The 26,105-nt window shown below is 48.6% G+C and overlaps 1 protein-coding gene across 4 annotated transcripts; it reads right to left on the reverse strand.

The window, feature by feature from the left end:
• Nucleotides 1-18,670: 18,670 nt before the first annotated feature.
• On the reverse strand, nt 18,671-24,303 carry SIGLEC16 (sialic acid binding Ig like lectin 16). Of its 4 annotated transcripts, none has more exons than XM_053607214.1 (10): nt 24,216-24,303; nt 23,765-24,041; nt 23,406-23,564; nt 23,059-23,106; nt 22,648-22,911; nt 22,330-22,422; nt 21,987-22,244; nt 20,998-21,121; nt 20,576-20,656; nt 18,671-20,204 (listed from the first exon to the last, which is right to left on the reverse strand). In XM_053607214.1, the coding sequence occupies exons 2-9, from the start codon at nt 24,030-24,032 to the stop codon at nt 20,584-20,586; spliced, it is 1,287 nt and encodes a 428-aa protein (XP_053463189.1). In that variant the 5' UTR covers nt 24,033-24,041; nt 24,216-24,303; the 3' UTR covers nt 18,671-20,204; nt 20,576-20,583. The 4 variants fall into 4 exon arrangements, 3 of the variants coding, with proteins under 3 accessions (XP_053463189.1, XP_053463188.1, XP_053463187.1); XM_053607213.1 differs by having other exon boundaries at nt 22,375-22,422; nt 23,765-24,145; nt 24,216-24,276; XM_053607212.1 differs by having other exon boundaries at nt 23,765-24,145; nt 24,216-24,276.
• Between the last annotated feature and the right edge of the window lie 1,802 nt (nt 24,304-26,105).

The raw sequence follows: 26,105 nt of genomic DNA on the forward strand, positions 1-26,105 counted from the left end.
AGAGTCCAATGTCTTCAAAAGTTATTTTTGGAAAAGTTTAGCTCTTTTTTCCCCTATTCATCTGTTCCTTCAGCATTTCATGTGAGCATTCATCCTTGCATTCCTCTATTGAAACTCATAAACCCGGGCGGCGCCTGTGGCTCAGTGAGTAGGGCACTGGCCCCATATACCGAGGGTGACGGGTTCAAACCCAGCCCCGGCCAAACTGCAACAAAAAAGTAGCCAGGCGTTGTGGCGAGCGCCTGTAGTCCCAGCTACTCAGGAGGCTGAGGCAGGAGAATCGCCTAAGCCCAGGAGTTGGAGGTTGCTGTGAGCTGTGTGTCGCCATGGCACTCTACCGAGGGCGATAAAGTGAAACTCTGTCTCTACCAAAAAAAAAAAAAAAAACTCATAAACCCACTCATTCACCACTATTCCATGTGTCCACCCACCCACCCTTCCCTTCAACCTCTCATCCATCCATCAAACCCCTCGTTCTATCCACACACACACTGCTCATTCTTCCTTCCCCTCCACCTCTCCATACACTTATCTTTCCTTTCTCTCAGCAAGCTCCTGGCAAATATGTCTTGTGCACGGGTGCTCCATGACAGCCACTGTGTTGTAAAGACCGTCCTAGGTGGACAAGACAACCCCGGGTCCTTGTCCTGTGGTGTGTACAGCCCAGTAAAAGGAGTCGATATATATATAGATATATATATAGATATATTTTTTTTTTTTTTTGAGACAGTCTCACTATGTCGCCCTCAGTAGAGTGCGATGCCATCACAGCTGACAGCAACCTCAAACTCTTGGGCTTAAGCAAGTCTCTTGCCTCAGCCTCCCAAGTAGCTGGGACTACAGGCTATTTTGTTGTTGCAGTTGTTGTTTAGCAGGCCTGGGTCAGGTTCAAACCCACCTGCCTTGGTGTATGTGGCAGGTGCCCTAACCACAGCTATGGGCACCAAGCCAGAAGATGGTATTTAAATGAGACAAATTTCTGAAGAACAGACGTGCTGTGATGGGAGTAAGGTGCACAGGGGTGGAAGGGCTCCTTTGGACACAGAATGGAAGAGGCTGAGGGAGGTGACAATTGGAATTGCTAATCTAGGGTTGTTCAAATTTGTTGCATAGCAAATCCTGAAATGTGAAAATCCTTGAAGCAACAATTTATTCTTGTTCATGATTCTGTGGGTGGTCTGGGCTCAGCTGGGTAGTTCTGCTTTACAAGGTAGTGGGGCTCATGTGGCTACATTCAGTTAAATTGGTTGAGGAAGAGGTTGGTTGGACTTTTCTTTCCAGTAGCATAGTTAGACTTAGGTGGTGGGTCTGAGCTCCAAAAGGACAAAAGCAGAAACTACCAGGTGTCGTCTCTATACAGAACATGTCCTATAGGTAATGATCGTGTCCCGCATCCTATATTGAGTTTGTCAAGACACTCACAAATGATTTAATGTACTCATTTTCTTACTACAAAATTTTTCCAGTTGAGCTATTCTTCCACCACAATAAGTGATCCTTAAATGTAAGTGAGAATTACACTCCTGCATATAAAGATCTGGACCATTCTCTATGGTCCCTCCTGCAGGTCCTACAAGGGGAGTCTGAGAGTTTGAAGGTACCTATTTCTCAGATTCAAGAAAGGAAAAGACTCTGCTTTGGCCAGAGTCCCAAATTGTAAAGAAGTCACCGCTAATAAGAGAGAACGTGTGTCAGTACTCAGGCACTCCCACACCTGCCCATGATGAGGAACAGCCTCACTCCAGGGAAACTTCTCAAGTCACCGGGTCAGTGAAAGCCCCATGTTTATAGACAACAGCCAGTCAACAACTGCTTTTTGATGTTAGCAGACCGATAGCAGTCTCACCCCACTTATCAACCACAGCTGAAAGCCAGTGGCCTCAAGACCCTGACTCTGACACCCAGCCCTGAGTGCCGGCTTTCCCAAACTTCCCATAAATCAACTCAGGCTTTGATCTGGAAGTCTGTGCCTTATTAGGACAGCCTTGCAGGCCAATGGGAAGTTATCCTTTGTTTTTTTTCTAGCGGATATCAAGTTGAATATATTGTTGCTTTTTAAGTGTGCAGCCCTTTCATTGGGCCTCAGTTTATGCTTAGTTATGAGTTTGGAATTGTGGGTGACAGACATCCTGACAAGGCTGTTAGGTTATCAAATCCGGTCTTTTCCATTCATGTGGTGGTTGCTATTATCTGTTTTTTTAATTTGTGTATATTTAAACCCCCAAATGCCAAAATGTAAGTATAAACTTCATAATGCATTTTCTGAAGAGTGGACACTTACTAAATGAAGAAAACGTCCTTTAGAAGTTCTTTGTGCACCATGCTCAATTTCAGATACTGTAAAAAGTTATATAGAAACTAGCAAACACTCACCATTTAGCATAAGACGTGTATGATCTCCTCGAATAGTATCAAAGCAAATAAAAATAATCTTTTTTCTGGCCGGACATGGTGGCTCACACCTATAATCCTAGCACTCTGGGAGGCCAAGGCATGTGGATCACTTGAGCACAGGATTTCGAGACCAGCATGAGCAAGAGCAAAACTACATCTCTACTAAAAATATAAAAACTAGCTGGGCGTTGTGGCGGGCACCTGTAGTCCAAGCTACTTGGGAGCCTGAGGCAAGAGGATCACTTGAGCCCAAGAGTTTGAGGTTGTTGTGAGCTATGATGCCATGGCACTCTACCTATGGTGACAGAGCAAGATTCTGTCCCAAAAAGTAATAATAAAATAATTTTTTTTTTGAGATAGGATCTCACTATGTGGTCCAAGCTGGAGTGCAATGGCTATTCACAGGCACAACCATAGCACACTGCAGCCTCCAACTCCTGGGCTCAAGTGAACCTCCTGCCTCAGCCACCTGAATAGCTGGGACTACAGACTCACACCACCACAGCCAGCTGATAAAATAATTTTTTGATTAATGGAAATTCAGATAAAGAAGATAAAATGATGACAAAATAACTTGTAATGGCCATCCACACCGTGTATCACCAGGATTCCTTCAGCTCAAATGACTGTCCAAATGTACGACTGTCAGAAGGATTTTCTGACTCCAGGATTGTGAGCAAACATTCAAGGCTGAGGACAAAATCTTTTTTTTTTTTTTTTTTTTTTTTTGAGACAGAGTCTCACTATGTCGCCCTAGATAGAGTGTCGTGGCATCATAGCTCACAGCTTAACCTCAAACTCTTGGGCTTTAGCGATTCTCTTGCCTCAGCCTCCTAAGTAGCTGGGACTACGGGCACCCACCACAATGCCCAGCTATTTTTTGGTTGTAGTTGTCATTGTTGTTTGGCAGGCCCCGGGCTGGATCCCAACCCACCAGCTCCCGTGTATGTGGCTGGCGCCCTAGCCACTGAGCTACAGGTGCTGAGCCGACGAAATCTATTAAAGTAATAAAAATATAATATCTCTGTTTCCTATTACAGAGGTCATCAAAGGCCTACGTGCCTCTCACCTTTTTTATGTTATAGCCACGGGTGCAAGTTATTATAATGCAGAAGATAATTTCTCTTTGCTTATGAAGTATTTTTCTGGCAAAAAGACTTGCTTCTAACAGTTCTGCAAGTAAAATCCCTTCCAGATGAGACTTCAGAAATGATAACAAATGTTTGCAGAAATTGTCACGGAAATTGGAGGTAAATGAGAAAATTGTTATTGCTTTTGGTGAAGATACAGTCGTGTGCCACATAACGACATTTTTGTCAATGACTGTCCACATACGTGATGGTGGTCCTGTAAGATTATAATGGAAGTGAAAGATTCCTATCACCTATTGACATCGTAGCCATTGTAATGCATTATTTACACGTTTGTGGTGATGCTGGGGTAAGTGAACTACTGTATAGCATGTACAATTATGTGCCCTGCATGGTACATGATCATGATAACTTGTTATTGCCTTATGTATTTACTGTGCTATACTTTTTGTTCATTTAGAGCATATTTCTTCTACTTATAAAAAGTAGTTAACTGTATTGTTGTGGACGCATGTAGTCCCAGCTGCTTGGGAGGCTGAAGCAAGAGAATCGCTTAAGCCCAAGAGTTGGAGGTTGCTGTGAGCTGTGATGCCACGGCACTCTACCAAGGGCAGCATCGTGAGACTGTCTCAAAAAAAAAAAAAAGTAGTTAACTATAAAACAGCATCAGGCAGGTGCTTGAGGAGGTATCCAGAAGATGGCATTGTTATAGGAGGGGACAGCACCATGCATGTTATGACCTCTGAAGACCTTCCAGCGGGACAAGATGTGGAGTTGGAAGACAGTGATATTGATGATCCCGACCCTGTGAAGGCCTAGGCTAATGTGTGTTGTCTGTCTCTTAGTTCTTTCTCTCTCTCTCTCTTTTTTTTTTTTTTTTGGAACAGCACCAGCCTGAGAATTTTTTTATTGTTTGTTTGTTTGTTTGTTTTTATCCCTGAGTAGAGTGCCATGGTATCATCCTAGCTCACAGCAACCTCAAATTCTTGGGCTCAAGTGATTTTCTTGCCTAGTTTCCTGAGTCGCTGGGACTACAGGCACCTGCAGCTAATTTTTCTATATTTAGTAGAGACAGGGTCTTACTCTTCTTTTTTTTTTTTTTTTTTTTTTTGTAGAGACAGAGTTTCACTTTATGGCCTTCGGTAGAGTGCCATGGCGTCACACGGCTCACAGCAACCTCCAACTCTTGGGCCTACGCGATTCTCTTGCCTCAGCCTCCCAAGCAGCAGGGACTACAGGCGCCCGCCACAACACCCGGCTATTTTCTTGTTGCAGTTTGGCCGGGGCTGGGTTTGAACCTGCCACCCTCGGCATATGGGGTCGGCGCCCTGCTCACTGAGCCACAGGCGCCGCCCAGGTCTTACTCTTCTAAGAGTAAGTGGAACTCCTGAGCTCAAGCAATCCACCCATGTTGGCCTCCCAGAGTGATGGGATTACAGTCATGAGCCACCAAACCTGGCCTGTCTCTTAGTTCTTTTTTGTTTTTTCGCATAAAAGAGTAGAATATATTTTTATTATACAACATTTTTAAAAATTTCTTTTCATAGGATACATTTTCAAGTTGGGGTTCCACGGTGGGAAAATAACAATCTGTTACTAATAGTATAGTATTATGTTTGTGGACAAATTATTTTAGAACAAGTAAAACACATTTGAGGATTAAGTCTCAGTTTAGAATTTATAATATTTTGATACACCTACAAGGGGCATCTACTCCTTACATGCAACTTCTCTACACTCAGAAGCTCTCTAAGCTTTTCTTCTTAAGATTTAGAAATTCGGAATGTGACAGAGATACCAATATTTCCTACTTTTAGAGTTTCCCTAGGATATGTAACCATCAGTAGCTGGTATCAACTGAGCATGGAAGGATGTTTTCAAAAATTAAACACCATCTAATTTTCTACAAAGTCACTATTCATGAATTAACAGTCTTTCCCTTTGTCCCTTATTCCCAGAACAAATATAGACATCTGATCACATGTTGATAGTAATAAAGCTGAATTCTCTTAAAGAGATTGATAAATTAGGGGCAACGCCTGTGGCTCGGCCCCATATGCCAAGTGTGGCACCCGGGCCAAACTGCAACAACAACAACAAAATAGCCGGGCGTTGTGGCAGGCGCCTGTAGTCCCAGCTACTCGGGAGGCTGAGGCAAGAGAATCACCTAAGCCCAGGAGTTAGAGGTTGCTGTGAGTTGTGATGCCACGGTACTCTACCAAGGGTGATAAAGTGAAACTCTGTCATTAAAAAAAAGAGAGAGATCGATAAATTAAAAGCTTATGTAGGTGCATAAAGTTTTGTTAAACTATGAGTCTTGTTAGAAGTTAAAAGACAACTCCATTAACTCACCACAATATGAAACTCAGTCTTAAAATTTCTTGGCCATAATACCTCTCAAACCTTTCCCTCAAAAATTAATATTTGAGGGCGGCACCTGTGGCTCAGTTGGTAAGGCGCCGGCCCCATATACCGAGGGTGGCGGGTTCAAACCCGGCCCCAGCCGAACTGCAACAAAAAAATAGCCAGGCGTTGTGGCGGGCGCCTGTAGTCCCAGCTGCTCGGGAGGCTGAGGCAAGAGAATTGCTTAAGCCCAGGAGTTGGAGGTTGCTGTGAGCTGTGTGATGCCACAGCACTCTACCCAGGGCCATAAAGTGAGACTCTGTCTCTACAAAAAAAAAAATTAATATTTGGTGGGATTACACCTATAGTGCATCTTACAAGGGTACATGTGAAACTTAGTAAATGTAGAATATAAATGTCTTAACACAATAACTAAGAAAATGCCAGGAAGGCTATGTTAACCAGTGTGATGAAAATATGTCAAATGGTCTATAAAACCAGTGTATGGTGCCCCATGATCGCATTAATGTATACAGCTATGATTTAATAAAAAAAATTAATATTTGAAACTAACCACATGATTATAACAAGAATTTTGTTCACTAATGGACTTAATTATTTCCTCCTTATTATGAGTTGAATGGCAGGACAAAGCAGCAGCAAAGAGTCATACAAACAATTCTTTTTTTTTTTTTTTGTAGAGACAGAGTCTCACTGTACCGCCCTCGGGTAGAGTGCCGTTGGGTCACACGGCTCACAGCAACCTCTAACTCTTGAGCTTAAGCGATTCTCTTGCCTCAGCCTTCCAAGTAGCTGGGACTACAGGGGCCCGCCACAACACCCAGCTATTTTTTTTGTTGTTGCAGTTGTCATTGTTGTTTAGCTGGCCCAAGCTGGGTTCTAACCTACCAGCCTCGGTGCACGTGGCTGGCACCATAACCACTGTGCTATGGGTGCCAAGCCTGTCTCTTAGTTCTTAACAAAACAGTTTAAGAAGTAAAAAAAATAAAGTGGGGTTTTTTTGTTTGTTGTTTTTTTTAGAGACAGAGTCTCTTTTATCACCCTTGGTAGAGTGCCGTGACGTCACAGCTCACAGCAACCTCCAACTCCTGGGCTTAGGCGATTCTTTTGCCTCAGCCTCCCAGGTAGCTGGGACTACAGGCGCCCACCACAACACCTGACTATATACATATTTTTTTTCTGCAGTTTGGCCGGGGCCAGGTTTGAACCCGCCACCCTCAGTATATGGGGCCAGCACCCTACCCACTGAGCCACAGAGGCACTGCCCAAGTGTTTTTTTTTTTTTAATTAGTGTTTTTTAGAAAAAAGCTTACAGAATAAGAATATAAAGAAGATATTTTTGCACAACTACACAATCTGGGTTTTAAGCTAAGTATTACTACAAAAGAATCAAAAAGTTTAAAAATAAAAAGTTGAGGCTGGGCACAGTAGCTCACACCTGTAATCCCAGCACTTGGGAAGCCAAGGTGGGCAGATCTCCTAAGCTCACAAGTTTGAGACCAGCCTGAGCTAGAGCTAGACCCCATCTCTAAAAATAGCCAGGCTTTGTGGCCGGCGCCTGTAGTCCCAGCTACTCGGGAGGGTGAGGCGAGAGAATTACTTAAGCCCAAGAGTTAGAGGTTACTTTGAGCTATGACGCCAACGCATTCTACCAGGGGTTACAAAGTGAGACGCTGTCTCAAAAATAAAATAAAGTAAAAATAAATAGAAAATTTATAAAGTTCATCAGTTACATACAGTAAGCTAAGGTTAATTTATTATTGAAGAAAGGAAAAGTTTTTAAATAAGTTCAGTGGGCTGGGTGTGGTGGCTCACGCCTTAATATCATCACTCTGGGAGGCCAAGGTGAGAGGATCACTTGAGCTCGGGAGTTCAAGACCAACCTGAGCAAGAACAAGACCCTATCTCTACTAAGAATAGAAAAAATTATCCAAGCATAGTGACTGAGTAGTCCCAGCTACTCAGGAGGCTGAGGCAGGAGGATCACTTGAGCCCAGGAGTTTGAGGTTGCTGTGAACTATTCTAACACCACAGCACTCTAGCTTGGGGTGACAGAGCGAAACAATGTCTCAAAAAAAATGAATAATAAGTTTAGTGTAACGGATGTGTCCACTGTTTATAATGTCCACAGTAATGTACAGTAATGTCCTGGGCCTTCACATTCACTCACCACTCACTCACTGACTCATCCAGAGATACTTCCAGTCCTGCAAGTTTCATAAGGACGTGCCCTATACAGATGTACAATTATTTATCTTTTATGCTTGTTTTGTACCATATCTTTTTTATATTAAGATATACAAATACTTATCATTGTGTTGCAATTACCTACGTATTGGGTACACTAATGTGCTGTTGACTTTTGTGCCTGGAAGCAATAGCAGCACCATAAAGATGTGTGGTGGGCTCTGGGTCTAGGTTGTGTTAAATACCCTCTAAGACGGGGGCACAACAACACATCACCTAAAGACACATTTCTTAGAAGGTATCCTTTAGTTAAGCAATGCACGAGTGAAGTACAAATACAGATCTGGGTGGGAGTTTGGGAAAGGCTTACACAATGTGTATTCAGAGTGGAAGCACAGCATGGAGTGATTCTAGGGAAGGCGTGGGCAGCTCTGCACATCTTCTCCAAAATGCCATTGGAATGGCATCTGAGTTTCTTTCTGTTGACATTGAAGTGATTGTCACAGTGGCCTTTACACGGTTTGAACAGAGTGATTAAAAGGTTTCTATAATTTGGCTCAACTCCCATAACACCGTAGTTCCAGCACCAGCTACATACACTGAGGCTGGCGGGTTCGAACCTTGTCCAGGCCAGCTAAACAACAATGACAACCGCAACAAAAAATAGCCAGGTGTTGTGGCAGGTGCCGGTAGCCCCAGCTACTCAGGAGGCTGAGGCAAGAGAATGGCTTAAGCCCAAGAGTTTGAGGTTGCTGTGAGCTGTGACGCCACAGCACTCTACCAAGGGTGACATACTGACACTGTTTCTCAAAAAAAAAAAAAAAAAATTTCTATAGTTTGCTGCCCTTTGGTATTCTTCAATTCACTTATGTTCACAAGCCCACTGATTCTTTTTTGGGGGGGGACAGAGTCTCACTTTGTCACCCTCTGTAGAGTGCAGTGATGTCACAGCTCACAGCAGCCTCAAACTCTTGGGCTTCAACTCTTGCCTCAGCCTCCCAAGTAGCTGGGACTACAGGCACCCGCCACAATGCCCAGCTATTTTTTTGGTTGTAGTTGTCATTGTTGCTTGGCAGGCCCCAGGCCGGATTCGAGCCCTCCAGCTCAGGTGTATATGGCTGGTGCCCTAGCCACTGAGCTACAGGCGCCGAGCCCACTGACTCTCTTTAACAAATGAAATTGAGAGAATCTTAAATTTCTTTATTTGAAGCACTGAAATCATACTTTAATGATGAAGAAAAGGCCCTCAAGCTATAGATCGTCTCCAAGCGGTATGTTTAAAAACAAATCCATAGAAAGAAGCCTGTGCTGAGTGCTTTATGTTAATCATCCCTTTTCTGCCCTTCAAGGTCCTTTAATTAGGCTTATCCTGTCCAATGTACATGGGAAGACACAGAGGCATGAAGCAAACTCAAACACAGGCTCTCATGTCGGGGCGTGGCTGAAAGATGAGCCCAGTTCTGCCCTCTACACACCAGTGAGACTCCCATATTGCTGGGTATCCTGTTCAACTATCTCTGACATCACCCTCCCCAGAGAAGCCTTGGGCCCTGCAGTAAGGTCATCACTTGTGAATTTTGATCTCTGAGTACTCGGTGGAGCTGGTGGCCTCCTGGTCCTGACACTCCCGGTGCCTCAGCTTATGGAAGCTGAAGGAGGTATAATGGAGCTCCTCCTCCTCCCCGGAGGTGGGGGTGGCAACAGCGGAGGTCTGGGGCACTCATGCTGGTCATCCTGAATGGAGGGGACAAAGGGGTCAAATTAGGATGATGCTACCCTAATTAGGGGAGAGCAAGCAAGATCCACAGGAGAACCTGGAAACCAAGCATCTAGCTTTTCATCTATTCATTCTGTAAGAACTGGCTGGGCCCTCATTCATTCATTTATTTGTACATTCAGCAAACATTTTTAGACTAGTAACACCCAGCCCTTGGTAGTTGACTGCTGGTCTCATACAATCTTCACAACAACCCACTGGGGAGACACCATTATCCCATTTATCAGATGGAGAAACAGAGGCTGAGTAAATACCCTCAAACTGACACCAGAATTTCAGGTTCTTGGTCTCAGGGATAGGAAGAATGAATCAACGGACCACAGGATCAGTGCTGAGTCAGGATTTATTTACAGAAACAACAACTACAAAAACCAAACCTCCTGGCAGAGAGAACCCAGGAGGGGAACAAGCTCTCCTGCTCCTTCCCGGAGGTCTGCCTTTGGGCTCTCTGCTCAGGGGTTTATATAGTGGCAGGGAGGTTGTTCTTCTAGGGTGTGAGTCCTGTCAGTTACAGCCGGCTATCCAATGAACTCTCAGGCCTTGGAAACTAACAGGAAATCTACCAGTCAGAAGTGCACAGTGGAGGAGACAGCATGGTGGCAGCATCTCCCCAACAGGTGTCCGGCCAGTGCAGCAAGCTGGTTCCTGTTCCTCTGTCCCCAGGAGCATCAACACCTCCAGGGCTAAGGCAGCAGGTCATGGTGCTGCCTTGTCCTGCATCAAAACCACACATCTTATTAGTGGTCAGGCCAAGATTCATGGCCAGGTCTGACTCCAGTGCCTGCTGCCTTACAGAGCAGCTCCCTGTGCCAGCCCCGAATATTCAGGGGAAACTAAGCAGACCCCATCGCTGACCTCATGCAGCTTGCAGTGTGGAGAGAGAAGCAGACAATAAAGGAATAGTCAATTAAGTTACCATCTAACTGCAAATTGTGATACGATGTACAGGAGTTGGGTTGTGTGAGATGGACAGGGGATTGCTCAGACCTCAGGGACCTCAGAGGGTCAGTTATTCAAATACACTTGTTAAACTGAACTATGATCCCAAGACACAAAGGATACAGTGTTGTAAAGGATTTGCTTGTCCAAAGAAAGGTTTGACCCTTCGTGCCCAGCTCCTGTGAGTGAATCCCTGACCAAAGCCCTTGCGGTGTCCTTAGGCCTGATAGAAGTATCTATTCACCTGAGAATCACGGGCCATGCCAAAGAGTCTAGACCAACAATATGATTTCCAGCGGGGTCCTTGGGGCATGTGACCTCACTTTGACTCTGGTGTGCTGGTGACTGAGGTACTAAGGTCAGTCACACAAGGGCTCCATGCTTATGTGGCTGATGTAACCAAACCCTGGACACTGACATTGGGTGAGCTTCCCTGGTTAGAATGTGTGTTGTCACACAAAATTGCTGAGAGAAATAAGTGCTGTCTGAGTGACTCCACTAGGAAAGGACAACTGGAAACTCTGGGTCTGGTCTCTCCTAGACGCTGTCCCATAAGCCTCCTCCTGTCACTTATGTTCATCTGTGTCCATTCACTATATAAACTACAAGACCAGGTACGGTGGCTCACGCCTGTAATCCTGGCATTTGGGGAGGCAGAGGTAAAAGGATTGCTTGAGCCCAGGAGTTCAAGACCATCCTGGGAAACATAGTGAGACTGAATCTCTTAAAAAAAAAAAATAAGAAAAAGTATGTGAGCATGGTGGCCCATCCCTATAGTCCAAACTGCTTGAGAGGCTGAGGCAGGAGAACCCCTTGAGGCCACTAGTTCATAGTTGCAGTGAGCTATGATCATAGCACTTCACCCCAGCCTGGGCAACAAAGCAAGACCCTGTTGATTAAAAATAGATTAAACTGGTGGTGCCTGTGGCTCAGTGAGTAGGGCACCAGCCCCATATACCGGAGATGGTGGGTTCAAACCCAACCCTGGCCAAAAAAAAAAAAAAATAGATTAAACTATCACCATGAGGATAAAAGTCTTTAGTGAGTTCCCTCTGAGTCCCTCAAGTGAATGATCAAGGCTAAGAGTGTTCATGGGGACCCCCAAACATGTAGTTGGTATCATAAGTGAGAGTGGTCTTAACTGGCAAGTTCCCCGGTTAGTGTTGGGGGACTGGCAACTCCCCTTTATGAGTGTTGTCACACATTTCTTCTGGCAGAAGTCATTGCTGTTATGTGACCCCACTGGAAGAGGAAAACCAGAAGCTACAGGTGTAGTCTCTCCTAGACCCCTCCCCATGCTCCTCTTCCTGTCACTTTATAATCTACAAATTGTTCTCAGGATTCAGCAACTTCCAGAGGGTGCTGTAGTTCCCCTACTGATTATAAACCTCACCATGCTCTTGATTGGGGACTCCTTAGCTTTGTAGTAGACATTAATTATTTTGGGGAGATCTCTCCTGCATCCTGCATTGAGGAGAGCCAGGAAGGAGGGCAAAGGGATCAGGGATCCAGAGAGAAATGAGGGACGGGTTAGGAAGGGTCCACTGGAGCTGAGCACAGCTGACAACCAGGTGGCCCTGGCTCTGTGGGAGATATGGGGAACAGTGGGGCAGGGGCTCGTGGGTCACAGAACTAGGGGCTGCTTTGATAAGGAGCCAGGCAAGACAGCCTATTTGGCACATGATGAGTCACGAAATCACCACGAGGACTGTGGCTTTGGCCATCTGGGGAGAGGACCAGATGGGACTCTTGTGGACAGAGGGCTCCTCATTCACCAGGGAAGCAGGACCCAGGGTGGAGGGCATATCCTTCCTGCAGGTCTTCACCCTGAGGGAGGGACCAGGACCTTTTAGTACCTGCTGGCTCAGAGTCTGGGAGGGGACCTTCCCTGTCCAGGTACCTGCCTCTGGGACTGTCTGAAACTCAAAGATCTGCACACCTCCCACAACAGGCACTCCCACCCACTGCAGTCCACACTCACCTGAGGAAGGCAAAGCAGGAGCAGAGAGAGAGCAAGACGGCGACACTGGCCCCCACCACGGCCCCAGAGCAAATCCTGCCCCGGCTCTGGCTTCCCTGCAGATCAGGGGTTCAGGGTGCTGCCTCTCCGAGCCCCAGGACCCTTGTGCCCTTTTTTCCCACAGAGCCTGGGCTCTGGGGTCCTTCCTCCCCCAGCAGGCCCAGAACAGGGCCTCTTCCCTCTCTTCCCAAGAGACCTGGCACTGCCCAACCTTGAGCCCCATCTGCCCAGGGTCCGGGCTCCTCTCCCTGAGTCTCAGCTCCACTGTGTCCTCTGACTTGGCAGCAGCAGGACGGTGCCACTCTGGGCCCCATAGACATTCCGGGCCTCGCAGCTGAGCCTGAGGCTGGAGTTGAGCCCCCCATGGAGGATCAGGGAGCTGTTGGCCCAGGGCCCCACTGAGCTGTTGGTGGTGGTGAAGGAGCCCTGGCTGCCAGTCTGCTCCTGCAGCCCCTCCCCGAGCTGCCAGTGCACAGAGAAGGCCAGCTGGGCATGAAGGGGCCCAGCAGCTGTGGGGGGGTCTGTGGAGGGAGGATAGGGCTCAGCAGGGGCTCTTCCCTCCTTCAAATCTTGGAGTTCTGGCTCCAGGTTCCCCCAAACTCACAGTGCACAGAGAGGGCTCAGAGAGATGTTCTGGGAGCCCAGGGGGTACTGAGCATGGCAGGTGAAGTCTCTTCCTCCCGCTGACACTCCTTGGGGAAGTTCCAGGACCCCGGTATTGGAGATGGGGGTATTGTTCAAGGGTGGGGACCCCTGGAACCAGCTAAGGTGTTCAGGGGGCTTGCTGTCAGTGACATAGAACAGCTGCAGAGGCTGGCCCTCCAGGACAGGAAGGGACAAGTTGTTTTGCAGGATCTTTTTTATTTTTTTATTTTTTTTAATTTATTGTTAAATCATAGCTGTGTACATTAGTGCAATCGCCTGTACCCATTCTGAGATGCACCATAGATGTGGCCCCACCCATTACCCTCTCTCCACCAGAAAGTTTTGCAGGATCTTCAGGGCTTTAGAAAGAGGAGTCCAGAGAGAGAAGGATGGGGATGTGGACAGGGGCTGATGTCCCTCTATTCCAGGGGTGTCCACAGTAGATCTAAGGAGGGTCCTCGGAGAGTCTGGGCCTCAGGCCTTGGGGAGCACAGGCCACTTCCCTAGCCCTGCCCAGGCTGCCCGGCAGAGGGAGGACAGACTCCCAACCATAAAATTATTTTTTTAGCTTCTTTTTTTTTTTTTTTTTTGTAGAGACAGAGTCTCACTTTACCGCCCTTGGTAGAGTGCCGTGATGTCACAGGACTCACAGCAACCTCCAGCTCTTGGGCTTCCACGAATCTCCTGCCTCAGCCTCCTTTGCTGCTACTTCATAACTGTGATTTAATTTTGCTACTGTTATGAATCATAACTTAAATATCTGATATGCAGGATGGTCTTAGGCGACCCTGTGAAAGGGTCATTCCACCTCAAAGGGGTCAAACTCACAGATTGAAAACTGCTGACTTAATTGTCATTCATTCCTCCAGACACATGGGGATGAGTTCCACTGTCTCTGGACAGAAGAGAGAAGGAGAAGAGAGAAAGCATGTGACAACCCTGGATGCTGCCCTCCAAGTCCTGCAGGGGGCAACACAAGGCACCAGGAGGGACCCGTTGTGATGGGGCCTGCACAGGCAGAGGGTGGGGAGCTCTCCCCAGGGCTGAATTTGAGCTCTTGGGGAGCAATAGGAGAGGGTATGGTCAGGACCCGCAGGGTCGGGGTGGGGTGGGGAGTGAGTGAGATGGCACAGACCACACAGAGCAGTGGGAGGGCTCAGCAGAGGTGCTGAGACAGTCAGAGCACTGTGGCTGTGGGAGGAGAGGGGGGACCAGGGCCCCCTTGCCCACAACTGCCCCTGGATTCACATACTGATCTCCAAACAGTTGCCCCAATCCCAGCCCTTCTTCCCCTCATTTTCTTGTGGAAGGGAAGGAAGACCTGACCTCACCCCAGTCTTCCTATGGCACCTGCTCTTAATCCTGCACCTCTCAGCTCCTTCAAGAAAAAGCCCTGAGGTGACAGCCCTTCCCTAGAGGTTCCCCATCTCCACCCAGACTTGCTACTGCCCCACCTCTGCCCTTTGCTCTTGGAGATCTCTCTCCTGGATGCTGGGAGTTCTGTGCTTCAGGGGACATGGAATGAGGACTGCCAGGCTGGGAGTCACCCACCCCTGGGACCATCAGGCTTTGCTGGGAAACAACTCTTGCCCCTGAGTTTGGAGACCATGCGCCTGCTCTGTGGGTGGGGACTGTGGGGGAAGTGGTGGGAGTCCTGGGAAATGGGACTGGAAATGCAGGGAGTCTCCTTACATGGATTTAGTGGCAATTTTCACATTCTAGTTCTTTGATTTTCCATATAAATTTTAGAATCAGCTTGTCAATTTCTACAAAAGTTCTACTGAAAATTTGTTTGAATCTGCATTGAATTTATGCATCAATTTGGAGAAAACTGGTACCTTAAGAATATTGTCTTCACCTCCATCAACATTTTATATATATAACATATATACATTTGTAGGTCACTATGGAAGTTTTGAGACAGATGGTGTTGTGGTCTATTATTTCACTTCCAAGAAACACAGTTGAATCAGTGTCCTTTCTGATTCAACCATGCAAATTTCAACTTGCTCAACTTATCAGTGTTGCTGGGAGGGCTTTGTTTATTGCCATCCACACGAATTTTAATTTTTTTGATTTTTGTGTATCTATATACATGCGCCTGTTCAGGAGTTATTCATTTTATTTATGTCTTCTCTTATTTGTCTCAGTAATATTTTGTATTTTTCAAATGCCGGTCTTGCATACATTTGTTATTTATTTCATATTTATGATGCTACTGTAAATTATACTTTTTTTTTTGAGATGGAGTCTTACTATGTCACCCTCGGTAGAGTGCTGTGGCGTCACAGCTCACAGAAACCTCAAACTCTTTGGGCTTAAGCAATTCTCTTCCCTCAGCCTCCCAAGTAGCTGGGACTACAGGCACCCGCCACAACACCTGGTTATTTGTTGTTGTTGTTGTTATTTGGCAGGCCAGGGCCGGGTTCAAACCTGCCAGCCCTGGTGTATGTGGCTGGCACCCTAGCCCCTGAGCTACATACAGGTGCTGAGCCTGTAAATTGCACTTTAAACAAATATTTTTTTGTTTGTTTGTCTGTTTGTGTGTTTGTTTGTTTTTGAGACAGAGTCTCTTGCTCAGGCTGGTCTCCAACTTCTGAGCTCAAGCAATCCACCCACCTCAGCTTTCCAGAGTGCTAGGATTACAGGTGTGAACCATCACACCTGGCCAAAATTTTTTATTTCTAATTTTCCTTGGCAAACATATGGATATACAGAAGAATTTTGTCGTTTGAACCAATATTCTACCACAAGAAGTCACTTACTGGTTTAGTAGCTTCTTTGTGGATAACTTTAGATTTTATCTGTACTCAGTTATGTCATCTGTGAATAAAACAGGGTTACTGCCTCCTCTCTCATCTGAGTAGCTTTTATTTCTGTCTGATTTTACTGTCCTGGGAAGGAGAACAACACATTCCATAGAAATGGCAACAGCAGCCATTCCTGCCTTGTTGCCAGTCCTGGGGGAGAAAGTTCTCAGACTTTAAGAATCAAAGTGGGGGGGCAGCGCCTGTGGCTCAGTCGGTAAGGCGCCGGCCCCATATACCGAGGGTGGCGGGTTCAAACCCGGCCCCGGCCAAACTGCAACCAAAAAATAGCCGGGCGTTATGGCGGGCACCTGTAGTCCCAGCTACTCGGGAGGCTGAGGCAAGAGAATCGCTTAAGCCCAGGAGTTGGAGGTTGCTGTGAGCTGTGTGAGGCCACGGCACTCTACCGAGGGCCATAAAGTGAGACTCTGTCTCTACAAAAAAAAAAAGAATGAAAGTGGGGTTATTACAGATACTACTATCACATTCTAGATGTGCCCTTGTATTTCCAGATCACCAGTAATTTTAATCACAAATTATTATTAAATTTTGTCAAATGATTTTATTTGTGGTTTTCCTCCTTTGCCCTATTAAAAGAATAAAATACATAATTTGATTTTTTTTTTTTTTGAGACAGAGTCTCACTATGTTGCCCTCGGTAGAGTGCCATGGCATCACAGCTCACAGCAACCTCAAACTCCTGGGCTCAAGCAATTCTCTTGCTTCAGCCTCCCAAGTAGCTGGGACTACAGACACCTGCCACAATGCCCAGTTATTTTTTGGTTGAAGTTGTTTGTCATTATTGTTTAGCAGGCCCAGGCCAGGCTCGAACCCGTCAACCTCCATTGTATGTGGCCGGTGCCCTATTCACTGACCTAGGGGCTCTGCCCCATAATTTGATTTTTTATAAATTTTAATTGTGGAAGAACATATAATATGAAATTTCCACCCTAACTATTTTAAGCACACAGTTCTATAATGTTAAGTATATTCAGAATGCAGTGCAGCAGGTCCCAGAGCTTTCTATCTTGCACAACCAAAACTACACCCCTCAACTACAGCTGCCTCTGTCTTCCCCATCTCCTACTTCCTGGTCTCCACCATTCTACTTCCTGTTTTGAGGACACTGAATACTGTAGATGCCTCAAATAAGAGGAATCATATAGCACTGGTATTTTGGGGACTGGCGTATTTCACTTAGCACAGTGTCCTTCCATTTGGTAGCACGTGTCAGAAATTCCTTTTGTAAAAGGAAGAGTAGTATTTCCTACAGAGACAGATCTCTTTTTGGTTATCCATCATCTGTCACTGGATGCTTGGGTCACTTCCACCTCTTGGCCCTTGTGAAGAAATCTGCTGTGAACATGGGTTGGCCAGTATCTGATAAGGTCCCTGCTTTCAATTACTTTCAATCATACCCAGAAGTGCAATTGCTGAATTATGTTGATGCTCTGTGTACTTTATGAGGAATTTCTGTCCTCACATTATCCTTTTTATTTGCCTCATCTATGCCCATGTTATGGCCTAATGTCTGCAGCTTGGACAGACAGAATGTCTGCTGAGATCCAGACATTCTGGTCCAGCTGTCTCCCTGATGTCCCCATTCAGATGCCAGAGAGATTCTTAGGATTTACCTACCCCACAAACCCTCCCCTCTGCAGTCTTCCGTGGATGCAGCTTCTTCCTTCCGGGTCCTCAGGGAACATTCTGGCATCATCTTTGTCATCCCATCATGTTGCTGACCACACTGATTAGAAAACCCTGTCAGCCATGAAGGCTATGTTAACCAGTTTGATGAAAATATTTCAAATTGTATATAAAACCAGTGCATGGTGCCCCATGACTGCATTAATGTACACAGCTATGATTTAACAAATAAATAAATAGAAAACTCTGTCAGCCTGACTTTCAACACACCCTCCAGTATGTCCTCAACCCCCTTGCCTCCCTAATTCAGCCACCATCCTTCTCCCAATGGTGCCTTCTCAGTCTCCCTGACCAGGGCAGCCCAGGGGCCTATCACAGAGCAAGTGCAGTTGTGTGTCTCCTGTCCCCAAAGGCTCCAGGTCTCTAGGTGTCTTCTCCCTCCTCCTGCCACCATCTGCTCTCAGGTATAGGCTCTTGGAGCATCCACAGCACCTGTCCTGCTGCTGCCTCTGAGCTCTGAACTCACTGGTCCCCCTTCCCTCCTCCTGGAACACAGTTCTCTCACTCAGACTCAGAGCCTGAGTCCTTACCACCTTCATGTCTTTGCCCACACATCACCTCCTCACACTGGCAGATACAGAACGTGTCCCCAAAATGACACAAGCTCCTTTGCCTGCCTGATGTTTCTGCAAACACAAGTCACTGTCCTACTGGCTCTCATTTTATTTATCATTTGTTACGTATTTTTTCCCTTTTTGCCTTCAGAATGACAGCACCTTGATGACAGATTTTTTTGGCTTTCTTTTTTATTTTGGTAAAATACACAACATATAATTTGACATTTTTCACATTTTATAAAGTACGATTCAGAGCCATTAAGCACATTCCTGATGTTGTGCAATCATCGCTACTCTCTTTCCAGAACTTTCTTGTCATTCCAAACAGAAACTCTCTGCCAGTTGCCCAATCCCTGCCCATGCCTGCCCTGTCCCCAGCCTCTGGTCCACTACTCTGCTGTCCGTCTCTATGGATCTGCCCACTCTAGGTAGGACACGTAAGCAGAACGATAAGGCTCTTTGTCTCTTTGTGTCCAGCTTCTTTCCCTTAGCACATTGTTGCAAGGCCCATCTGGGCTGCGAATGAATTCCATCCATTCCTTTTTAAGACTTCAGAATAGCACAGTTTATGGATGTAGCACTTTTTATGTCCCCATCCATCTGTCAAGGGACACTTGGGCTGTCCCCACCTCTTGGCTATGGCAAGTAATGCTGCTGCCAGCACTGCTTCACACCGACCTGTGGAAGCCCTTCCTTCCCATTCCTTAGGGAAATATCTAGGCATAGAGTAGCTGGGTCACATGGTAATTCTACATTGGAGGAAACACCGAAGGCTTTCACCTGGTTGCACTATCTCATATGTAGTGCAAAAGGGCTCTGATTTCTGCTTATCCTCAGAACCAATCAGCATCCCCCATTTGGAGAGGGGGGCTGCTTATTTGTTTTGTTTTGTTTTTAAGACAGTCTCACTCTGCCATGGAGTTATAACTCACAGCAACCTCAAACTCTTGGGCTAACGTGATTCTCATGTGATTCTCTTGCCATAGCCTCCTTAGTAGCTGGGACTACAGGCGCCCACCACAACACCTGGCTATTTTTTTAGAGATGGGGTCTCACTCTTGCTCAGGCTGGTCTCGAACTCCTGAGCTCAAGCAATCCAGAGTGTTGGGATTACAGACATGAGCCACCATGCCCAGCCAGCATTCCTGTTTTGTTCTTGTTTAGTTTTGATTTGCTTTTAAGAACTCTCCAAATGGGGTGGCACCTGTGGCTCAATGAGTAGGGCGCCAGCCCCATATACCGAGGGTGGTGGGTTCAAACCCAGCCCCGGCCAAACTGCAACAAAAAAATAGCTGGGCGTTGTGGCGGGCATCTGTAGTCCCAGCTACCTGGGAGGCTGAGGCAAGAGAATCTGCTAAGCCCAAGAGCTGGAGGTTGCTTTGAGCTGTGGTGCCACAGCACTCTATGGAGGGTGACAAAGTGAGACTCTGTCCCTAAAAAAAAGAACTCTCCAAATGAATGTGAAGTTGTATCTCACAGTCTTGATTTGTATTTTCTTAGTGACTTAATGACAATGATGTTGAGAATCTTTTCTACTGTTTTTTATGGGGTTTTTGTTTGTTTGTTTGTGCCATTTCTGTATAACTTGCAAGCAGAGTCCAGCAGGGGAGAGACCCTGCCAGGCCTCCTGTCCAGCTGTGGGGTTGGCACCTCCTTCCCCAACAATGGAGGGAAATGTGGCCCTTCACACCATGTAGGAACCAGAGGAGGAAGCATCTGGAAAAGAGACACAGGAGGGGAGATGGATTCAGGGATCAGGGGAGAGGTGAGGTGACAGGAATGAGCAGAGTCAGGGTGGAGAAAAGGGCATGGAGTTGAGCCGTGCTTAGGAGAGGGGAGGACAAGAGTGAGTGATTCATGGGCTGTGGCAGAGGGAGGCGATCAAGAAAAAAGCCTCACCCTGTTTCTACCTATGAAAACTTAGCCACTGAGTATCAGCGGGATGGGGTTCCCAGTAGGACAAGGGGGCTACTTAGGGAGGAGACAGGCAGCTCAGCCTTGGTCATACTGAGTGGAGCAACCCTGGAGGCCATCACCAGAGGGGTATCAGGTGGGATGTTGGAGGGTGAGACACCCACATCACTCACCTGAGGGATTAGGGTATGGCAGTGTCTGCGTCCTCCACACCCAGTGCTGTCTGAGCCACCTGCCTCCTGTGGGACCTCACCCTGAGGGAACAGACCAGGGCTTATCAGTGGGGCCAGGTAGTGGTGCAGAGGGCAGCAGCCTCAACTCCCTGTGCCCTGGAAGGGGCAGCAGGGGACTGAGAAGCAGGGAGCAGGTCTAGCCCCCAAATAGTCCCCAAGGCCTCCTTGAGGAGGTCAGGAACCTCCCCACCCTGGATACTCAGCCAGAGTTGGGGACAGAGAACCATGGCCCATGTGGGATTCTCCCCACCAGCTCACCTCCTATCTGCCCCTTTCTGGTCCTTGCAGCATGGGGATGTGGGATTCAGGGTCATGTCCCCTGCCCTCCCACCCCTCCCCTTGGTCCCAGGGGTCATGCTGACCTGAGGAGGATGAGACAGAGGCAGAGAAGCAGGATCTTCACAGCAGATTCCCCCATGGCCACCAGAGCTACCTCTGTCACAGGCTCCGATTTCCCCGTGAAAAAGTGGGATGAGGCTGATTTGCCTGTGAAACCAAAATCCTATGTCCTACCTGTCCAATAGGACTTAGATATGGGTTCTCCAGACCCTTTCTGTGTCCCTGGACGTGTGACCACATGAGTCCAGGCCTCCGCCACCCCACACCCTGACTGTCCAGCAGTAAACACAGGGCTTCCGGCCCCCTGGACATTCCAGGCCACACAGCTGAGCCTGAAGCTGGAGCCCAGCCTCACACTGAGGCTCAGGGAACTGTTGCCCCAGGATCTGGCTGAGCTGCAGGTGACCCTGGCTGCTGGTCCTCTCCCACAGTCCCTCCCTGAGCTGCCAGCACAGAGAAGGGGCAGGCTAGGCTCGGAGCAGCAGCTGCTGCGCAGCCCCTCAACCTCCCAGGACAGAAGGAGCCCAGCAGCTGTGAGAGACTGAAGAGGGAGATTTGACTTAGCTTGGCCCCCTTCCTAGAACAAAGTGTCCGCATACCCCTCCAGTGTACAGACAGGCCCAGAGACATGCCCTGGGAGCCCAGAGGGTGCTGTACGTGGCAGGCAAATTCTCCTTCTGCTCCATTAGTACCATAGGCAGCTCCAGGACCCCAGGGTCCAAGGGCTGGGGCAGGCTCAGTGTCTGGCTTCCCCAGGCCTAGCAAAGCTTGGCTGGGGGATTGCTGAGAGTGACATAGGTTAGGTCCCTCCTGCAGCCCCTCCCCAAGTCACCAGCTCAGAGAGGGGGCCAGCTGGCGTGGGAGCAGCAGCTGCAGCGCAGCCCCTGGGCCTCCCAGGAGCAGGAAGAGCCCAGTAGCTGTGGGGGGTCTGTGGAGGGAGGACAGGGCTCAGCAGGGGATCCTCCCCTCCTTCAAACCTTGGGGTTCTGGTCCCAGGTGCCCCTAAACTCACAGTACACAGAGAGGCTCAGAGAGATGCTCTGGGAGCCCAGAGGGTGCTGAGCGTGGCAGGTGAACTCTCCTTCGTGCTCCATTTGTACCCGAGGCAGCTCCAGGACCCCCGGGTCTGAGAGCTGGGGTGGGCTCAGGATCCGACTCCCCCAGGCCCAGTTCAGCCTGGCTGGGGGGTTGCTGAGGGAGACACAGACCAGGCGCAGGCTCTGGCCCTCCAGGACCGGGAGGGACGTGTCATTCTTGAGGATTTCCAGGACTAGGGAAGGGAAGAGGCAGAATCGATGCCCAGCTGAGGGCACAGGGACACTCCTGTCTGGGCCCCCTTCAGACACTGGGCCCACCATTTGGATCTGAGAGGCCTGGGCTCATATGTCCCCACTTCTTACTTGTCCTGTTTGCTTGGGAAACCATCACTGTCAGGTTCTCTGGAGGATCTGCATGGACACAGGGCACCAGCTCAGGACAGGCCAGGGGCTTCCCTCTGGGCAAAGGGAAGGTCCTGGGAGCTAAGGGGGGAGGTGGCAGGAGCTGAGTCATCCACTGAGGCTCGGACAGCCGCTGAGTCTCAACACCAGGTAAGAAGGCCTGGGCCTGAATTGACCCTGTCCCTCCCCCCTTTCCCCTCCCCCAGGACACCAGGCCCTGCAGGTCCCACTCACACTGCACAGAGAGCTCCAGGCTGCGGTGCTGGGAACCCAGCCTGTTCTCTGCCAGGCAGGTGTAGCGCCCTGAATCCCCAGCTTTCACCCTGGGCAGCTCCAGCCTCAGGGTTTTAGGGCCGCAGGGATGGGACGAAGACAGGACTCTGTCCCCCAGGACCCAGCGCAGGGTGGCGGGGGGCTGGCTGTCAGCAGCACAGAGGAGCTGCAGGAACTGGCCTTTCTGGGCTTGCAGATGTGGAAGGGTGTCCTGGGGCTTCAGGGCTGGAGACACAGAAAGAGAGACAGAGACATAGAGAGAGACAGAGACAGAGAGATTTGAGTGTGCAGGGAGCAGCTTCACTCTCTCCCTGAAGCCTTGTTACCCCCAGAGAAGACAGGGCAAGCCCCAGCCCAGAGGACCCTCAGTACCTGTCCCATTGTCCCAAGAAATGCTGACATCCAGGTCTCTGGGGGCATCTGCAGTGAGATGGTAAGTGGGTTTTAAGGAGGGCCTTTTTCTTCCTCCCATAGTGCTAATAACTTCTCCAGAGAAAAGCAAGTGTGACTATCTCAGATGGACAAGTGACAGGCCAGTGCCAGAGCACATGTGTTTGGGGCAGAAAGACGAGGCCGGCCCCCTCCCCCTCCCAAGGATCCCCTGGCCTCCTCTCCATGGACCCTGCTGAGCTTGCCACTGCTCTCTGCCCCAGTGGGCTTCTGTTACCATTGGGCCACCAGGCCTGTTGTCATCCCCCATGATCCCACACCACACTCACAGGCCACGCTGAGACCAGTGGTCTGTGTGCTCACACCCCCTGTGGAGAAGGACACCTGGCAGGTGAGGTCGGTGTCACGGTCCTGGGGTCTCAGCACGAGGTTGAGCGTGGAGACAGGGAATGGGTGGGGCCCGGTTCCTCGGGAGGAGACAGCAGCCCCTATCCAGGAGAAAGAAGGGGTTGGACATTCCTTGAAAGCCCAGTTAAACACACAGATGACCATCATTGGCTACCCGGGCTCCAGCGTCTCCAGGTTGTAGATATCTGGTTCCTGAGTCAGGGCTGGGCTGAGAGAGGTGTCCTAGTGCTCCAGGGGACCAGTGCTCAGCCCCACCCCTGTCCCTCAGGGTCCCTCATACCTGTCACTTCCAGAGAGAATGCGTGCCTAAAGTTATAACATATGTAGCTCCCTCTCTCCACCCGAAAGAAGTATGATCCTGTGTCTTCCTTCCGGATGTTTCTGATCACCAGGGAGCAGTCCTTGTTCTGGGGCCTCCCATGGAACTCAAATCGGCCACGCACCCTCCTTTGCACCTCTTGATTTGGTTTGCTTGTGGCCACTAGAGCATCAGCGTTATGGTTGGTCCCTTCTTTGAACCAGTAGCCGTCAGTTGGGGTAGACCCCATCCAGCGATCCTGGGGGTAGGAGAAGGTGCAGGGGATAAAGACACACAGGTCCTCCTGCACCCTCACCACCTCCTTAACTTGAACGTGGTAATCAGGAGCCTTCTTCAGAGACCCTGTGGGGACACAGAGGCTCAGTTGCTGCCCCAGCCCCATCCTGGGAGCCCCGGCCCCTGACTCACTCACCTGCCCCCAGCATGGGCAGCAGCAGGAACTGAAGCAGCATCCTCAACTCCCAGTGGCTGCAACTGACTCCTGGGTGGCCCCATGTGGGGAGGAAGCTTTTACAGCAGGCCTGGGGGAGGGACAGTGCCCACTCACAGAAGAGGAACCTCAGGGAGTGCCCATGTCCTGCAAGTTCCCCTCTCCTGACTTCTGAGAGGGAAGCAGCAGGGCAGGGGCATTCATTCATCCTCCAGCAAATACCTACTCCATGAGGACTGGACCTTTGAGTGACCCCCAACCCAGGGACCCCTCCAGGCTCCCCAAGGGTGCTGAGCTGTTCTGCCTACCTTGGGGCCACCTCTGAGGCCCCCCTCAGGCTCTCAGCTCCACGGGAAGTGGGGCCATAGCAGAGGTCCCAGCACTCAGAAAGCCTCACCCTTCGGGTTTAAGGTGCCGAGTTTGGCATCTTGAATTTCTCAACAATGTTGGCTTTGCATTGGGTTTTGTATGTGAGGTCTAAGGGGATCATGGTACCTGCACTGGGTGGGGGGCAGTGTGTATCACACAATCTGGACTTGTCCCTACCCACTTCATCCCCCAGACAGTGTCTTCCCAGCCCACTCTCATTCCCCCTTCTTGGGCCCTGAGAGGGTCGGGGTCGTGCTGAGTTGAGGGGAAGGGGCCCCAGGAAACTTGAGGGTCTGCACTGCCCAGCCCCAGGTTCCCCAAGGCTTGGGGATTGGATAATAACAAGCCAATGAAACTCACCATGGAGACAAAGGGGTCTGTCCGTATGATTGAATAGTGTTCAGATACAGAAAGGAACATAGCACTGATACCTGCTACAGCATGGTGGACCTGGAAACATCTTACTACATGTCAAAAGCCAGACAATATTGTAGGATCCCTTCACATGAGATGACCAGAAGAGGTTAATTAATAGAGAAGTACAGGGCAGCGCCCATAGCTCATTGGGTAGGGTGTCGGTCACATACATGAAGGCTGGCGGGTTCAAGCCTGGCTTGGGCCTGCTAAACAATAATGACAACTGCAACCAAAAAATAGCCGGGCATTGTGGCAGGCGCCTGTAGTCCCAGCTCGAGAGGCTGAAGCAAGAGAATAGCTTAAGCCCAAAAGTTGGAGGTTGCTGTGAGCTGTGATGCCATAGAAGTCTACCGAGGGCCACATAGTAAGACTCTGTCTCAAAAAAACCCCAAAAACAAAAAAATAGAGAAGTACAGAATGTCCCAAAGGTCGCCCATAAATTCGTCATATATAGGAAAAAAGGGAAATTGTAGCTAAGTGTACCTTTATTTACAAAATGTTCATTATAAAATTTAACAGAGAGGTGGCCAACACCTGAAGAATATTTTGTAACATTTTGGAATGAATATTTTATACATAAAGGTGACTTTAGCTACAATTTCCCATTTTCCCCTACATGTGGCGACCTTATGGGGGACCTCTGGGACACCCCATAGATCAGTGGTTCCCAGGGTAGGAAGAGCTGGGGGCGGAAGTGACTGTTTAATGATTTCCATGAAAGTTCTGGAGCTGGAGGGAGGGTGTGGTTGCACAACGATGTAAATGTCCATGGTGCTGATGAATCCTACACTTTAAAATGGTTAAAACGGGCGGCACCTGTGGCTCAGTCCGTAAGGCGCCGGCCCCATGTACAGATGGTGGCAGGTTCAAACCTGGCCCTGGCCGAACTGCAACAAAAAAAATAGCCGGGTGTCGTGGCGGGCGCCTGTAGTCCCAGCTACTCGGGAGGCTGAGGCAAGAGAATTGCTTAAGCCCAGGAGTTGGAGGTTGCTGTGAGCTGTGTGATGCCATGGCACTCTACCAAGGGCCATAAAGTGAAACTCTGTCTCTACAAAAAAATAAAATAAAAAAATAAATAAAATGGTT

Source organism: Nycticebus coucang, chromosome 10 (genome assembly GCF_027406575.1).
Source record: "Nycticebus coucang isolate mNycCou1 chromosome 10, mNycCou1.pri, whole genome shotgun sequence".
NCBI lineage: Eukaryota > Metazoa > Chordata > Mammalia > Primates > Lorisidae > Nycticebus > Nycticebus coucang.

Excerpts from the sequence above, each read along its gene's own strand:
- SIGLEC16 (XM_053607212.1), bottom strand. The coding sequence starts at position 24,255 with ATGCTGCTTCAGTTCCTGCTGCTGCCCATGCTGGGGGCAG. Across the intron at positions 24,146-24,215 it reads GCTGCCCATGCTGGGGGCAG|GGTCTCTGAAGAAGGCTCCT; the intron begins GTGAGTGAGTCA and ends GTGTCCCCACAG. Across the intron at positions 23,107-23,405 it reads CACTGGTCTCAGCGTGGCCT|ATGCCCCCAGAGACCTGGAT; the intron begins GTGAGTGTGGTG and ends ATCTCACTGCAG.